Here is a 17,792-nt window from a genome sequence, read left to right as displayed (position 1 = left end):
ATCTCGTGAGTAGCACGGTTACATTGCATTGAGTTAAAGGTCGTTGTTAATGTAAAGTTTAAAATGAACACTACCCGGCCGGGCGCGGTGGTTCACGCCTGTAATCCCAGCACTTTGGGAGGCTGAGGCGGGCGGATCACCTGAGGTTAGGAGTTCGGGACCAGCCTGGCCAACATGGTGAGACCCCGTCTCTACTAAAAATATAAAAAAATTAGCCTGGCGTGGTGGCGGACGCCTGTAATCCCAGCTACTCGTGAGGCTGAGGTAGGAGAATCGCTTGAACCCGGGAAGCGGGGGTTGCAGCGAGCTGAGATCGCACCACTGCACTCCAGCCTAGGCGACAGGGTGAGACTCCATCTCAAAAAAAAACAAAAAAGTACTAACATTTCGGTAACTAGATCCTGGCATTTATTAATTTTTTGATATATCAGGAGCTTTCAAAACTGCAAGTGGCAGCCCGCTTTCTCCACCTAGGAGGGCCCATGCCCCCCACGGATGCCTCTAACTTTTGGGGTCAGTGAGCGGCAGGGCAGGGAGAGATCAATCAGGGAAATCAATACAACTGGGGAATGTGGCCCCTTTTCCCTTGGTCCCCAAAACGCAGGGCTTGGAGGAAGCCCTCATGGAGGGCGTGGGCCTCGGGATCCCCGGGACCAGCACCACGCGAGGCAAACAAGGGCTCCAGGACCACAGTCTAAACACCCCTAGGCTGCCCTTGCCCTAGCAAAACAGCAAAGCGAGCAGCCCACTCCACATCGGTCCCCACTCCAGGGTCTCGGGCCCTACGTCGCCGGAGCTCTGGGAGAGCCGCGAGGGGGCGCACCGTGGCCTCGCTGCCCTGTCCGCCACAGGTGGGGTGACCCCGCCGACTTGGGCCCGCTTCCCCTCTGGCCACGCCCATTCCAGCTGCCAGGTCCCGCCTCCTCCCCGTCCACCCCGGCCCGGCCCCGCTCTCCAGGCCGCCTCAGGTGGGGCCGCCCCGCCCCTCCGGCCCCGCGGCCCCGCCCCCGTCCGCCCCGCCCGCCTCAGGTGGGGCCGCCCGGCCCGCCCCGCTTCCTCTGGCGGCGTTCGGCCGCTTCTCCTCTGCTCCTCGCAGAAGGCCAGGGCGGCGCCGCCGCAAGTTTTGACATTTTGGCAGCAGAGGCGCGCGCGGGCACTCTCGGGCCGACGGCTGCGGCGGCGGCCGACCTTCCAGAGCCCCTTAGTCGCGCCTCGGAGCTCCAGCTGCCCGGAGTCCGGCGGCCACGAGGCCCAGCCGCGTCCTCCCGCGCTTGCTCGCCCGGCGGCCGCAGCCATGTCCCGGGGGCCCGAGGAGGTGAACCGGCTCACGGAGAGCACCTACCGGGTAAGCCCAGGGCCCGGGGCTCAGGGAGGTCAGGGCTTTCCACCTCGGGGGTCAGAAGGGGACTTTACGCGGGAAGGTACTTTACCTCCCCCCCAGCTCCCCTTCCCCGTCCTTCCACTTCGCCCCGTCTCTCCCACTCCTCCCCTGGCCCTCCACAGCCCCTCTTCTTCCTCCCTTGGCCCTCTTCCCTCCTTCCAGTCCTCCCCATCCCCTCCCCCACACTTTTCCTCCTCCTTCCCTCCCCCTCCTCCCTGTGCTTCTTCCCTGTCTCTCGTTCTCTCCCCCTGTACGCTCCCCGTTCACTGTCCCTCCTCCCCTGCCCCTCGTCCCTGTCCCTCCCCTCCTCCTGGTTCCTCTTTCTCCCCCGTGTGTCTCCCCCTCCTCCCCGTCTCTTCTTCTCTCCTTTCTCTCCTCTTCCTCCCCAGTCCATCCCCCTCCTCCCTCTCCCGCCTCCTCCTCCTCTTGGTTCCTCCTCCTTCCCCGTGTCTCCCCCTCTCCTCTCCTGGTCCTTCTTCGCCTCTCCTGGCCCTTCCCCTCCCCGTCCCTTACCCTCTTCCCTGACCCTCAGAGCTCTGGAGACCGCCCCGCATCCCCTAACCAGCTACACATTTTACAACTAGTGCACTAAGGTTGGGGAGGGGTCTGTTGTGCGTCGGTGGGGCCCACGTCCTCCTCCCAATTTCTTGGAATCAGTGACCCGCGCTGGCCTGGCTGCCGGGCTTAAGCCCTCCGGGACCAAAGACACAAGCTCGAGTTTCCTCTAAGAAAAAGAAAGCGCCCAAGAATGTGGGGGTGAAACTCCCCTTAATTAGGATCGCCAGGTGAGCCGAGCTCTGGGCATTCTCCAGGGAAACGCCCTCCCCCTTAGACCCTTCCTCTCCCAGCTTTCAGTTGAACTTGGCTTTTATATATGGGTTATTTGGTGAGGTTCTTGAAGTCAAAGAACAACCGAGGCTTTAATGAAATTGACCTAACCTTAAGGAATGCGTTGATAGCCAGTCTCTTAACTTGCATGTATTAGGAGAGAATTTTTCCAGAGACAGACAGAGACTTAGGATTAGTGGCCAGTTTAGTTTACGTAGTTATAAATGAATTCCAGGTGAAATAAGATATCTGTTAATCATCTGCTATTAATAGAACACAAAACAACTTTTGTTTTAATTCAGCCTAGGCGCTTCGAACCCTTGAAACTTTAACGTTCTCTAAGTTCATGTATAGGCATGTTTAAGGTTATAAATAAATGGTCGGTCGGTTGGTTGGTTGGTGTGTTTTATCTTTTTTCTGTCCCTGGTGCTTGAATCAGGAAGTTTGGTCATTTTGATAGACTTTTTTTAACCCTAAAATTTTAGTTTCTGGGTTTTCAAGGTCTGAATTCCTAAAATCAGAGGAGTCTATTAACTTTTGTTGAATGAAAGTAAGAGAAGAACATGAACATTTTTGTTATGTACTGAAATCCAAGAGATCCGTTCCGTTTATCTTAACACACAAAGTGTATACTGTCACATATAAATTATGCCTTACAGGTAGGGAGAGTAGACACAGTTGACACAGCGTTTTTGATGCTCAGTCACTGTGACCAAAAACTCTTCCTATTCGTGTGTTGCCTTCATAGAGGGCGATCTTTAGAAATTTGGGAAATTTGAATGTTGAAGTCCTACGTTTGTACTGAGATTGCTACTATTTAAATGACCCGGAAGACGTTGCTGCAGGAGGTGTGGGGTGCTGACCAAGTGTGTAAATAAAACGTTCTTTCTGCCAGACTCAGACCTGGAAAGTAAGTAGTAGCTGCCCTGTTGACTGTCAGTGAAGGAAAAACTGTGTAATTGAGGAATGCAGGCCATTGCAAATTTGAGGCAGAGTCTGATATCCACTGGGGTACAAAAATACAGAACACCACTGCCTTCCGCCCTCCCTCCAAGAACAGAGCCCTGTGTATCTTCCCAGTCTGAGCTGCAATTGCAACTTGAGACCAGCAGTCAGGTGTTCTGAGTTAAACGCTGCTTTTTTTTTCTCCCGCGTCTTCCTGACGTAGACTCTTAGTAATAACTCCTTAGCGGGGACCGTACCAAGGCGAATTGCAGCGTCACAAATGCCAACCACTTGGGCATGTCTTATTACCCAAAGAACAGAAACAGCAGGGAAAAAGTGAGGATTTCATCATTTTGGTTATACGTATTTGTAGACGTAAAGCAATGTAAATGGAGATCAAAGACAAGTACCTGATAGTTTTCCATTGCCAGGTGTCTGAAAGCAAACTGGAAAGCTCACTAAATGTTTGTTGATTTTAATTACTATTTCCTTGTTAGTGTTATGAGACTTTTTTTTTAATGTCCAGGTGGTAGGATATTTACAGCATCAGACTACAAGTTTATGTAATCTATGAAATAGTGAAGGCTGCTAGCCCATGCTTTGGCCGTGAAGGCAATGCGAAGTGAAATTTTACATTCGGGAATCTGAAAAACCTTTTTCCCGCCTCTGTATTGGGTTCTTCCCCCTATCCCGCCCTGCCCCGTGATGTTCAAGCTGAAGACAATTTAAGCTTAATATGGCAAAGATCTGGCAGTGTTGATGATTCTAGTGCTTTTAAGAAGAGATGTCCTCTATGTTACCTAACCATCTACCATATTTTACTAATAGAAATGCAACCCAACCAGGTGTGTTTACAAAAGCCACCTGCAAATGATTTTTTAATGACTTGCTAGTATGGGTTTTAGTTGTTTTTTTTTTTTAAAAAAATACTCAGGTTTCTCCAGTTTTGAAATAAAGGAATAAATTCTTTAGAGAAAAGGAGGAAATATAAAGTAGCGTCATCCTCTGTAGCCAGTATCAAATATCCTTAAATATATGCTGTGTACACATTTGCTGAAATGTCTAAAATGTATACGTAGGCAAATGATTACTGGAGATCCATGCTAACTCTCAGGAGGATGTGTGTATTTTACTACTTCATAAACAAACGATGTTATAAGCCCCAAAATGTCAAGTAATGTTGCTGTTACTAATTAGAATTCGGCCAAAAATCCCTCCCCCCTCCACACTTCATAGCATGCCCATAATTTGCCCTCAAAAGCTTGCTGTGATTTTGCATGGTTTTCTGATGAGTATGTGCTCTCATGGTAGAGGAAGAAGTTCAAAAAAACCCTTAATTAAGAGTAGCCACAGCCTTCCTAGAAGAACTGTTAAAGACTTAGGAAGTAGGGCCTGGTGCACTGGCTCAACGCCTGTAATCTCAGCACTTTGGGAGGCCGAGGTGGGCAGGCAGATCATGAGGTCAGGAGATCGAGACCCTCCTGGCCAACATGGTGAAACCCTGTCTCTACTGAAAATACAAAAATTAGCTGGGCGTGGTGGCGCATGCCTGTAATCCCAGCTACTCGGGAGGCTGAGGCAGGACAATCGCTTGAACCAGGGAGTCGGAGGTTGCAGTGAGCCAAGATCACGCCACTGCGCTCCAGCCTGGGCGACAGAGCGAGACTCCATCTCAAAGAAAAAAAAAAGGCTTAAGAAGTGGAGGAAGAATGGGCGTGGCAGCATCCAGGGATGTCCTACCTACAGGAATCTTGCCAACAGAGAGTCAAAGGGGAGATGTCACAGAAGCCTTTCAATGTCACCTCAAGGAAGCATGCTCAAACTCTCTTTCAGATTGTAGACGCCTCCATCCATCTCCCAGCCCCACCTTAGACTACATTACCTTCCCCCATAACGCTACCTTAGAATAGGCTATGTGATGTATTTATTTCTTATGTTTCTTTCCCTCTCTTCCCACCCCAACTAGAATGTGAGCTCTACAAGGCAATGAGCTTTGTTTTTGTTTTTGTATTCCAAGCACTTAGAACAGTTCCTGGCACATAGTAGGCATGCGTATTTGTTGAATGAATGGACATTTATCCATTTAATGTGTGAAGCACCTGTCCTTTGCTAGGCTCCTGGCGCCCTCCGATGATACTTTTCATAGAGTGCTTAATTCTAAGTAACATCAGCCCTCCAGGTGAATGTGGATTGTGTTTGCTTAACTATTTTTATTTATTTATTTATGAGACAGGGTCTTGCTTTGTTGCTCAGGCTGGAGTGCAGTGGTGCAATCGCAGCTCTCTCCACCTCCTACTTTCAAGCAATTCTGCCACCTCAGCCTCCCGAGTAGCCGGGACTACAGCCGCCACGCCTGGCAAATTTTTGCATTTTTTGATAGAAGCAGGGTTTCACCATGTTGGCCAGGCTAGTTGTTAACTAGATTGAGAAACTGAGGCCAAGAGTCTGTTAGTGACCGGCTGCCACATCCCACTTACCATGCCTTTGTTTGTATGGTAATTTAGTTTCCAGTGACCAACAGATGCACAAACCAAATACATTTTCATAATGTGGCGATCTAAGGTGTCACTGGAATTTTCTGTCATTCTGTTAATTCATCATCATTGGCATATTTTGAACAAACTGTCTTAATAAAATGAGGCTAGGAGTGGTGGCTCATGCCCGTAATCCCAGCACTTTGGGGGATCAAGATAGGTGGATTGCTTGATCCCAGGAGTTCGAAGACCAGCCTGGGTAATGTAGTGAGACCCTACCTCTACAAAGATACAAAAATTAACCAGGTGTGGTGGTGCATGCCTGGGGTCCCAGCTCCTCAGTAGGCTGAGGTGAGAGGATCACTTGAGGTCAGGAGGCAGAGGTTGCAGTACTGAAATGGTGCCACTGTACTTCTGCCTGGGCAACAGAGTGAGACCCCATCTCAATAAAAAGTGATTATTGTTTGACTAAAAACTGTGTGGAATGTTGAAGAAAATAAAAATCCAATTTGTTTTAATTCCATGCACATTAGGTTTCCCTTGGAGGTCTGTGCAAGACAAGAATTAATACCTAAAACTGAAATAGTGTCACAAATGTACATCAAAACTACAGGCATGTAGCTGGGACCACACGCACCACCATGCCCGGCTAATTTTTTATTTTTGGTAGAGACGGTGTCTCGCTGTGTTGCCCAGGCTGGTCACATACTCCTGAGCTCAAGTAATCTGCCTGCCTCGGCTTCCCCAAAGTGCTGGGATTACAGGCCTGTATTCAAAGCTGTAATAATTCCAACTTAAGTTATAAAAGCTGCATAAAATGTAGTTTAACTTATCTGCTGACACATGCAAATATATTTTAAAATTTGTTTTTAAAACTTTGAATAGCAATATACATAAAGTTGTGCTTAAGTATACATAGCTCACTAAATTGTCACAAATCGAACACACCTGTGTAACCACCACCCAGATCAAGAAGCAAACCATGGCCACCCCTTGAAGTCCCTCCCCCTCATGCCACCTCCCAGTCGCTGCACCCCTCCAAGGGTAGCCCCTCTCCTAACTTTTTTTTTTTTTTGAGACGGAGTCTTGCTGTGTCCCCCAGGCTGGGATGCAGTGGCTCAGTCTTGGCTCACTGCAACCTCCACCTCCCAAGTTCAAGTGATTCTCCTCCCTCAGACTCCTGAGTAGTTGGGATTACAGGTGTATGCCACCATGCCCGGCTAATTTTTGTATTTTTTTAGTAGAGATTGGGTTTCACCATGTTGATCAGGCTGGTCTCAAACTCTTGACCTCGTGATCCACCCGCCCCGGGCTCCCAAAATTCTGGGCTTACAGGCATGAGCCACCACACCTGGCTGGGATTATTTTCTTTCTTTCGTTTTGTTTTTTTGAGATGGAGTCTTGCTCTGTCACCCAGGCTCAAGTGCAGTGGTGTAATCTCAGCTCATTACAACCCTTGCTTCCCAGGTTCAAGTGATTCTCCTGTCTCAGCCTCCCGAGTAGGTGGGGTTACAGGTGCCCGCCACCACGCCGGCTAATTTTTTTGTTTGTTTGTTTGTTTGTTTTGAGACAGAGTCTCGTTCTGTCGCCCGGGCTGGAGTGCAGTGGCGCAATCTTGGCTCACTGCAAGCTCCACCTCCCGGGTTCACGCCATTCTCCTGCCTCAGCCTCCCAAGTAGCTGGGACTGCAGGCGCCTGCCACCATGCCCGGCTAATTTTTTGTATTTTTAGTAGAGACGGGGTTTCACCGTGTTAGCCGGGATGGTCTCGATCTCCTGCCCAAAGTGCTGGGATTACAGGCGTGAGCCACCGCGCCCGGCAATTTTTGTGTTTTTAGTAGAGATGGGGTTTCACCATGTTGGCCAGGCTGGTCTCGAACTCCCGACCTCAGGTGATCCGCCTGCCTTGGCCTCCCAAAATGCTGGGATTGCAGGCGTGAGCCACTGTGCCCAGCTGGGATTATTTTCAGACTATTCCAAGATATTATGAGTCGTGCTTTATGAATGTTCTGGCTCATGTCTGATGGCCATAGGCCCTCATTTCTCTTGGATAGAGACACAGGAGCAGACTGGCTGAGTATTAGACATTCAAATATTTTGCTTTAGGAGAAACTGCTGATTGATTTTCCACAGTGACGTACCAGTTGCCATTCCACCAGCAAAGTATGAGAGTTCCTGTTGCTCTTCATCCTTGCCAGCTGCAGCTATTTCCCATCCTTTTAATTTTTGCCATTCCTATGGGTATGTGCAAAAAAAAAAATTTAAACACAAACAAAATCGTTTGTTCCAGGCCTGCTGGTGATCTACCGTTTCTCTGCAGGGTGTCTGTAACCTTGGCAGGGAGCCCTGTGGGAAATCCTTCATGTCAGAAGGCAAACCAAGACCTAGGAAATTCTGGTCTGAGAGAGGCCGTACAGTTGTGGTAGTGACTAGAGGAAGACATAAACTGAAGTTCATTAGACTCTAAAACTATCATAACTGAATGCATGAAAGGGTTTTTTTTGTTTTGTTTTGTGTGTGTGGGGTTTTTTTTTTTTTTTTGAGACGGAGTCTTCCTGTCGCCCAGGCTGGAGTGCAGTGGCGAGATCTTGGCTCACTGCAAGCTCCGCCTCCCGGGTTCACGCCATTCTCCTGTCTCAGCCTCCTGAGTAGCTGGGACTGCAGGCACCCACCACCATGCCCAGCTTTTTTTTTGTATTTTTAGTAGAGATGGGGTTTCACCGTGTTAGCCAGGATGGTCTCCATCTCCTGACCTCGTGATCTGCCCACCTTGGCCTCCCAAAGTGCTGGGATTACAGGCGTGAGCCACCACGCCTGGCCTAATTTTTATATTTTTAGTAGAGACGGGGTTTCACCATGTTGGTCAGGCTGGTCTCGAACTCCCGACTTCAGGTGATCCACCCGCCTCGGCCTCCCAAAGTGCCGGGATTACAGGCGTGGGCCCCTCACTGCGCCTGGCCCAAAGTAGTTACATTTTCAAGAAAAGTTACATAAACCGGGCGTGGTGGCTCACATCTGTAATCCCAGCACTTGGGGAGGCCGAGGCGGGCGGGTCATGAGGTCAGGAGATCAAGACCACAGTGAAACCCCGTCTCTACTAAAAATACAAAAAATTATCCAGGCACGGTGGTGGGAGCCTGTAGTCCCAGCTACTCAGGAGGCTGAGGCGGGAGAATGGCGTGAACCCAGGAGGCAGAACTTGCAGTGAGCTGAGATCATGCCGCTGCACTCCAGCCTGGGCGACAGAGGGAGACTCAGTCTCAAAAAAAATAAAAAGAAAAGAAAAGTTACATAAAAAGAAAAGGTATTTTCATTAATATTTAATTAACAAGAAAATGCAGTTAACCATAACTTTGCACCCCCCTCCGAGCACTCCAGTTTAAATAGGGTTCATCTGTGCTTTCAACATCCCTTATGTAATAAAACCCTTTCATGGCCGGGTGCAGTGGCACACGCCTGTAATCCCAGCACTGTGGGAGGCCGAGGAGGATGGATCACCTGAGGTCAGGAGTTTGAGACCAGCCTAGCCAACATGGCGAAACCCCATCTCTACTAAAAATACAAAAATTACATACATATATATACGTATATATACATATACATATATATGTATGTATATATACATATACATATATATGTATGTATATATACATACATATATATGTATATGTATATATGTATATGTATATATATACGTATATGTACATATACGTATATATACACATATACACAAAAATTACAAAAAATACAAAAATTATATATATCTATATATATAAATAAAAATCAGCTGGGCGTGGTGGTGGGTGCCTGTAATTCCAGCTACTCGGGATGCTGAGGCAGGAGAATTGCGTGAACCTGAGAGGCGGAGGTTGCAGTGAGCCGAGACTGCCAAGTCTGCGCCACTGTACTCCAGCCTGGGTGGCAGCAAGAATCTGTCTCAAAAAAAAAGGACAAGAAGTGTAAATAACTGTGCCCAGAATCCTGCAAACCAGAGATAACACTAACTCTTGCTGTCACTTTTTCTGATACTTTTCAATACATATTCCCATGTCAGTTTTCTGTGCTCTATCATTTTGATGACTGCACAGAACTCCATTTTTCATCATTTATTGATCAGTCCCCATGGTTGGACATAGATCATTGCCAGTACTTTGCTATTACAGCGTGGCCATGGGCATGGTTGCAGTCAAAGCTTTGCACAGATCCATAAGCAGATCCATGATGTTTTCCGCAAGCCACATTCCCAGAAGGGAGCTCTGGGTCAAAGGGCAGGTACATTTTAAAGCCTGTTTGCTCCACATTGCAAAATGCCCTCCAGAAAGCATGCACCAAATGATGCTGTCCATCTGCATGGTGTGAGAGTGCGCCTTTCCCTGAACTCTAGCCAGTTAGGTAGACTTCTTTTTTGAAACGGAGGTGCACTCTTTTTCGCCCAGGCTGGAGTGAAATGGCGTGATCTCGGCTCACTGCAACCTCCGCTTCCCAGGTTCAAGCGATTCTCCTGCCTCAGCCTCCCTAGTAGCTGGGATTACAGGCGCCCACCACTACACCCAGCTAAGGTAGACTTGCTTTTTTTTTTTTTTTTTTTTTTTTTAGCGAGGGGGTCTTGCTACATTGCCCAGGCTGGCGTAGAACTCCTGGGCTCCAGTGATCCTACCTCAGCCTCCCAAGTAACAGGGACTACAGTCGTGCACCATCATTCCCAGCTCAATTAAGTAGATCTTTTAAAACCACTTCCTTTTTAATAACACACAGAAGGGGTGTGTGTGTGTGTGTTTTCAGTATTTAAGCATGTGTACCATATAGAATATGGACATTGGCCAGAACACCCACGATTTCATGCCTGTTAATAACTAGGCATACTTTCCCCCATAAACTTAGAACTTGTAGATGTGTGCAGAGTAATTACAGCTCTGTGACCTTTCAGACATTAGACTTCTGTTCTTATTTTCCTCAGCCTTGATTTTATACTTCTGTTTGTCTTCCTAACCTTGAGTCCTTCTGGTTTATCATGATTTTAATGACTGGAGTTTTAGATTTTTTTTTTTTTTTTTTTTTTTTTTTTTTTTTTTGAGACGGAGTCTCACTCTGTCACCCAAGCTGGAGCGCAGTGGCATGATCTCGACTCACTGCAACCTCCACCTCCCAAGTTCATGCCATTCTCCTGCCTTAGCCTCCCGAGTAACTGGGACTATAGGCGCCCGCCACCATGCCTGGCTAATTTTTTTTTGTATTTTTAGTAGAGACGGGGTTTCACTGTGTTAGCCAGGATGGTCTCGATCTCCTGACCTTGTGATCCGCCCGCCTCGGCCTCCCAAAGTGCTGGGATTACAGGCGTGAGCCACTGCGCCTGGCCGAGTTTTAGATTTTAATGGTTTTAGTTCCTGGTGTAACAGCTGCCAGAAGTCTTTGTGGATAAAGGTGAGATGCATATAAATGAGATAAAATGTTGCCGGTTTCTCTTTCTTTAAAAAATAGAAGAAAAAATATTACCGGAATGTGTTCTCAAACCAGGGAGCAGAATAGATGAGCCCAACTCAGAGATCTAACCAATCTTTCACCTCCTAGAGTGCCTGTGCTTTTGAGAGAACAGCAGGTGGGTGAAGATGCCCCCAGGTTTCCTGCTTAAACTGTGTTTATGGGCCGGGTACGGTGGCTCACACCTGTAATCCCAGCACTTTGGGAGGCCAAGGCGGGCAGATCACGAGGTCAAGAGATCGAGACCATCCTGGCCAACGTGGTGAAACCCCGTCTCTACTAAAAATTCAAAAAAAAAAAAAAAAAAAAAATTAGCTGGGTGTGGTGGAGTGCGCCTGTAGTCCCAGCTACTCCGGAGGCCGAGGCAGGATCGCTTGAACCCGGGAGGCAAAGGTAGCAGTGAGCTGAGATCACGCCAGCACACTCCGGCCTGGCAACAGAGCGAGAGACTGTCTCAAAACAAAAAAACTTGTGTTTATTCATATGGTACTTTGGAGGCTAAAAAGTCCCTAAACAATAGCAATTAAGCACTAGTTAACTCTAGGGCAGGAGTTTTTTGTTTTTTGTTTTTCTTTTTGAGAAAGAGTCTTGCTCTGTCGCCCAGGCTGTAGTGCAGTGGCGCAATCTTGGCTCACTGCAAGCTCCGCCTCCCGGGTTCACACCATTCTCCTGCCTCAGCCTCCTGAGTAGCTGGGACTGCAGGCACCCGCCACCACGCCTGGCTATTTTGTTTTTGTATTTTTAGTAGAGACGGGGTTTCACCGTGTTAGCCAAGATGGTCTCGATTTCCTGACCTTGTGATCCGCCTGCCTCGGCCTCCCAAAGTGCTGGGATTACAGGCGTGAGCCACTGTGCCCAGCCGCATTTACATTTTTTAATGTAAATTGCTTACTTTTATAATATTTAATGTAAAGCAGATAAATATATATATTCCGTTTTAATGGACATAATGTTTTTAAAACTAAGCTAAAATTTGCCATCTCCTACCTCTGTTTGCAAATTGCCCATTTAAAGATAAACCTAATTTTAAATCTTATGATTTCTGTCTTGATTTTTACGTATGGGAATACATGTTTAACATTTACTAACCTGAGGCCGGGCGCAGTGGCTCACACCTGTAATCCCAGCACTTTGGGAGGCCGAGGTGGGCACATCACGAGGTCAGATCGAGACCATCCTGGCTAACATGGTGAAACCCCATTTCTACTAAAAATACAAAAAATTAGCCGGGCACGGTGGTGGGTGCCTGTAGTCCCAGCTACTCGGGAGGCTGAAGCAGGAGAATGGCGTGAACCCGGGAGGCGGAGCTTGCAGTGAGCCGAGATCCCGCCACTGCACTCCAGCCTGGGTGACAGTGTGAGACTCCCTCTCAAACAAACAAACAAAAAAAAATTTACTAACCCAAGACTACACATGCAACAGGCAACTAGCCGAACAAAATTGAAAACACTGAAATTCCAGTTCTTAAAACTGCCTTTTAGAAGTCAAGACTTTACTTTCAGGGGTCATTTCTATAGTTTGTTCAGAAGTTTCTCTGAACGTGTAGAGCAAAAAGTCATTTCTGATGTTGCAAGCAGTTAATTGCTCTCCAAGCATGGCTGTATCTTTGAAAGGCACAAAAGCAAGTGACAACAGGGGCAAGAAGAGGTACAAGCGTGGTAATAACCTGTCAAAAGTATGGGGGAAAACTCAGATGATTAAAACATAAGGCCTCCTCACGCCTGTAGTCCCAGCAGTTTCAGAGGCTGACACGGGCGGATCACCTGAGGTCAGGAGTTCGAGACCAGCTTGGCCAACATGGTGAAACCCTGTCTCTACTAAAAAGACAAAAAAATCAGCCGGGCATGGTGGTGGGTACCTGTAATTCCAGCTACTTGGGAGGCTGAGGCAGGAGAATCGCTTGAACCTGGGAGGCGGAAGTTGCAATGAGCTGAGATCCTGCCACTGCACTCCAGCCTGGGTGACAGAGTGAGACTCTGTCTCAAAAAAAATAAAAAATAAGACCTCAAACAAATGTGCAGAAAAGATTGGGGTAGAGGTTGGAATAGGTCCCAGATGACAGATCCAACCACCAGCTACCTTAATCCAGCAGCCCCATGCTGAGTTAGGAGGAGGGAAACCCCTGCCTATTGGGGGAGGGGAGAGGAGTACAGAAGACAGGGCCCCCTGTCACCTTCACATGCCTGACACAATTGCCTGAGTCTTAGTTAACAGACCAATCTGTTTCTGGCCACAAAAACCTCAAGTGACAAATCAGGAAAGTCACAATGATAATTCCTCATACTTAGGGGCCAGGAGTTTTTTGGATAAAACTTGGATTTTTTTTTTTCCTTCTAATTTTCTTAGGGTCTCTATTGCCCAGGCTGGAGTGCAGTGGTATGATCATGGCTCACTGCAGCCTCAACCTCCCAGGCTAAAGCGTTTCTCCTGCCTCAGCCTCCCAAGCAGCTGGGACTACAGGCATGTGCCACCAAGTCTGACTAATTTTTATATTTTTCATAGAGATGGGGTTTCACTATGCTGCCCAGGTTGGTCTTGAACTCCTGGGCTCAAGCCGTCTGCCTGCCCCGGTCTCCCAAAGTGCTGGGATTACAGGTGTGAGCCACTGCATCTGGCCCAATTGTGATTATTTAATGGACTAAATGGTATGTCTCATCATAGCATGGGCTTATCTTATACTTTGAGCAGCTTAAGATACAGGACATCAACTATGTCTGACAGTACAATACGTGTCTGAACAATAAATGCAGGAACAATATGCCTGTAAACAAAAAAGTTTAAACATGCAAAACATGGGTTTGTTTTGTTTTGTTTTGGAGAGGGAGTCTAGCCCTGTCACCCAGGCTGGAGTGCAGTGGTGCGATCTCGGCTCACTGCAACCTCTGCCTCCCAGGTTCAAGCGATTCTCCTGCCTTGGCCTCCCAAGTAGCTGGGATTACAGGCATCCACTTAGAGACTCAGTCTTACTCTTATGCCCTCTGAGAAGGCTTCTTCAGCTAACCAATGCATCCTTTGTGTCATCCCAGATGGTTGTATGTACTTGATAATGCCCTATTCTTTCATTTGATGTTGTGCTTTAGTCTGTAAGGATGATAATACCTCCTAGGGTTGCTGTGAAGATTAAACGCAGTCATACATGAAAGCTCTTAGAGTAGCGTCTGGCACATCGTAGATATTCAATTAGGGCTGTTAGTAGGCGTAGCGTATGTTTACTAGACTGTCACCACCCCAAGAGCATTGATTTTCATCTGTTTATTACCTGCCTCCTTATTTACAAATGACTGAGGTAGGTGGAGCTGAGTAAATACCTGATAAGAGAACAGTGTTGAAAATATTGGCACACATTTTTATCTCCCTGAAGGAGCTATATGGTCCTTGAAGGTTTTTTGGTTGTTGGTTTTGTTGTTGTTGTTTTTGGTTTGTTTTGAGACAGGGTCTTAACTCTGTCGCCCAGGCTGGAGTGAAATGGCACGATCATAGCTTATTGCAGCCTCCAACTCCTAGGCTCAAGCAAATTCTCCTGCCTCAGCCTTCTGAGTGGCTGGGACTACAGGCATGCACCATCACGCCTAGCGAATATTTTTTTTTTTTTTTTTTTTTTGTAGAGACAGGGCCTGCCTCACTTTGTTGGCCAGGCTGGTCTCGAACTCCTGGGCTCAAGCAGTCCTCCCACCTCAGCCTCCCAAAGTGCTGGGATTAAAGGCATTAGCCACTGCACCCAGCCCTTGAAGGTTTATTTAATCCCTTATCGTTCTTAGTAAGAACTCAAAAATTTTATGTTTTAAATGCTGAAGACCTGTGCTGATCACACAGGGGTGACTGAAATCATCACCAACTCCTTAGTGGCACTGAGATCGCGTCGGTAATAACAGCTGCCATGTTGCGAGCACCTGTTAGGTACGGGCTGAGCTTTTACCACCGACATGAGTTCTTCCCGCAACTGTTTTCTTGAGCACCACAGCTGTGCCAAGCACCATGGTTACCACCAGAAACCACGCTGGAGGAAAGACAAAGAAGGTCTGTGCCCGTCTAGAGTTTATAGCAATGACAGGACAGCAACCCCAAGTTCTAGTAGCCGCAGCCCCTCTCTTATGCCTGGACCTGCCCATATTGTAAATTAAACATCCTTGCTCCTTCTCTACCCTCTGTCCCAGTGGGGGCTGGCCTTTGCAACTTCAATATTTGGACTTTGTCTCAATATGGGAAGAAAGGAAAAGCTTAATAGGCATGTAGGTTAAGTTTAAGAGGAGTTTTAAGGCAATTTAAAGTCTTTAAGGAAGTCTTTGGAAGGCCAGGCACAGTGGCTCACGCCTGTAATCCCAGCACTTTAGGAGGCCGAGGCGGGCAGATCACGAAGTCAAGAGATCGAGACCATCCTGGCCAACACAGTGAAACCCCGTCTCTACTAAAAATACAAACAAATTAGTTGGATGTGGTGGCGGGCGCCTGTAGTCCCAGCTACTTGGGAGGCTGAGGCAGGAGAATCGCTCGAACCCCGGAGGCAGAGGTTGCAGTGAGCCAAGGTGGCACCACTGCACTCCAGCCTGGCGACAGAGCGAGACTCTGTCTCAAAAAAAAAAAAAAAAAAAAAAAAAAGCCTTTGGAAAGTTGAATATAGGAGAGAAGTAGATGAGAGAGAAAAAAAAAAGTTCTCAGAAAGAACATTGTAGAAATGTTGATTCCTGGCTGGGTGTGAGGCTTCTGCCTGTAATCCCAGCACTTTGGGAGGCTGAAGCAGGCAGCTCGCTTGAGGTCAGGAGTTCGAGACCAGCCTGGACAGCATAGTGAAACCCCATGTCTACGAAAAATACAAAAAAATTAACTGGGCATGGGGGCGTGCGCCTGTAATCCCAGCTACTCTGGAGGCTGAATCGCTTGAGTCCAGGAGGTCGAGGCTGCAGTGAGCAGAGATTGCGCCACTGCACTCCAGTCTGGGCAACAGAGCAAGACCCTGTCTCAAAAGAAAAAGAAATGATTTCCCCTTACTGGTATCTGAGAAATAAAAGTAAAGAATTTAAACTGTTTTTAAATCATTTGGAGTTTTTGAACAATTCCTCAGATCGCAAAGGCCGCAATTTTATTTTATTTGAGACGGAGTCTTGCTCTGTCACGCAGGCTGGAGTGCAGTTGGCACAGTCTTGGCTCACTGCAGCCTCCGCCTCCTGGGTTCAAATAATCCTCCCACCTCTGCCTCCTGAGTAGGTGGGATTACAGGTCCCTGCCACCATGCCTGGCTAATTTTTGTATTTTTAGTAGAGATGGGGTTTCACCATGTTGGCCAGGCTGGTCTTGAATTCCTGGCCTTAAGTGATCCACCCACTTCAACCTCCCAGAGTGCTGGAATTATAGGCATGAGCCACCGCACTCACCCAGCTGCAATTTTAAGACAATAGAATGAGGTTGGTTGCCGTGGCTCATGCCTGTAATCCCAGCACTTTGGGAGGCCAAGACGGTTGGATCACCTGAGTTCGGGAGTTCAGCACCAGCCTGGCCAACATGGCAAAACCCTATCTCTACTAAAAATACAAACATTACCCAGGCATGGTGGCAGGCACCTGTAATCCCAGCTACTTGGGAGGCTGAGGCAGGAGAATCACTTGAACCTGGGAGGCCGAGGTTGCAGTGAGCCAAGATCGTGCCACCTGTACTCCAGCCTGGGCAACAGAGCGGGACTCCATCTCACACACACACAAAAAAAGGTAGAATGATCTGTCTCACAGAGTCTGGTTGAAGGAAGTTAGCTAGAATGATTCCAGATGCTATTATAAAAGTGGCATTTGGAAAGAACTAGTGCGGTATGTCAGTGTACTTTGATCCAGTAAAGTTCCTGTTACCTGTTCAGTGCTCTGGGGCTTTCTAAACAAACGTAACCCAGTGCATAAGATGTCCCTTCCTGTAAATTTATTGATTGCTTTTTTATTCCAGGACACACCTTTTAAAAATAGTAACTAAGCAGGCAAGAGCACTTAGTCAAACAGCCTAGTGTACTCTGGCCTTCAAAGTATGTATCTTTTGACAGCTATTTCAGAATCAGTAACTAATCAATTAGTGGTCCTTAATACATGCCATTTATCTGTAGTTAAGTTTTATATTTCTATATGATAATAAGGTAATATTAAAGGTGTTTGCATTTCTTATTTTCACCACGTCTCTGTGAATTGCCTTGGTATTTCTTTGTACCTGTTTCCGTGAAAGATGGTGCATTTCCAAGGACTGGAGCTTTTCCTTTTTTTTTTTTTCTGAGATGGAGTTTCACTCTTGTTGCCCGGGCTGGAGTGCAATGGTGCAATCTCGGCTCACTGCAACCTCTGCCTCCCAGGTTCACGTGATTCTCCTGCCTCAGCCTCCTGAGTAGCTGGGATTACAGGCGCGTGCCACCATGCCCAGCTAATTTTTGTATTTTTAGTAGAGACAGGGTTTCACCATGTTGGCCAGGCTGGTCTCAAACTCTTGACCTCAGGTGATCTGCCCGCCTCGGCCTCCCAAAGTGCTGGGATTACAGGCGTGAGCCACCACACCCGGCCTGGAGCTCTTTCTTCATTCATCTTTGTGTTTCCTGGGTCCAGCATGGGGTGGGCTCAATGTAGGCATAATAATAAAGGTTCCAGAAATGTGTAGATTTTTATGATGTTTCAAAGCCCGAAATGTGAGACTTTACAGAGTTGGTGGAATGAAACGTAAGTACAC

General features: G+C 47.5%; 1 protein-coding gene and 1 pseudogene across 1 annotated transcript in view; both read left to right on the top strand.

Annotated features, from left to right (window-relative positions):
- The first annotated feature begins 1,062 nt into the window (after positions 1–1,062).
- Positions 1,063–17,792, top strand: part of BAIAP2L1 (BAR/IMD domain containing adaptor protein 2 like 1) — a 107,097-nt gene continuing 90,367 nt past the window's right edge. The window contains exon 1 of the mRNA XM_003278053.3: positions 1,063–1,345. Coding sequence (XP_003278101.1) covers positions 1,295–1,345 — 51 coding nt within the window. The 5' untranslated portion in view covers positions 1,063–1,294. The remainder of the gene's footprint in view (positions 1,346–17,792) is intronic.
- On the top strand, positions 12,592–12,746 carry LOC115831097 (annotated as a pseudogene).

Source organism: Nomascus leucogenys, chromosome 17 (assembly GCF_006542625.1).
Source record: "Nomascus leucogenys isolate Asia chromosome 17, Asia_NLE_v1, whole genome shotgun sequence".
Classification (NCBI taxonomy): Eukaryota; Metazoa; Chordata; class Mammalia; order Primates; family Hylobatidae; genus Nomascus; species Nomascus leucogenys.
This window is presented reverse-complemented; position numbering and strand designations above follow the sequence as displayed.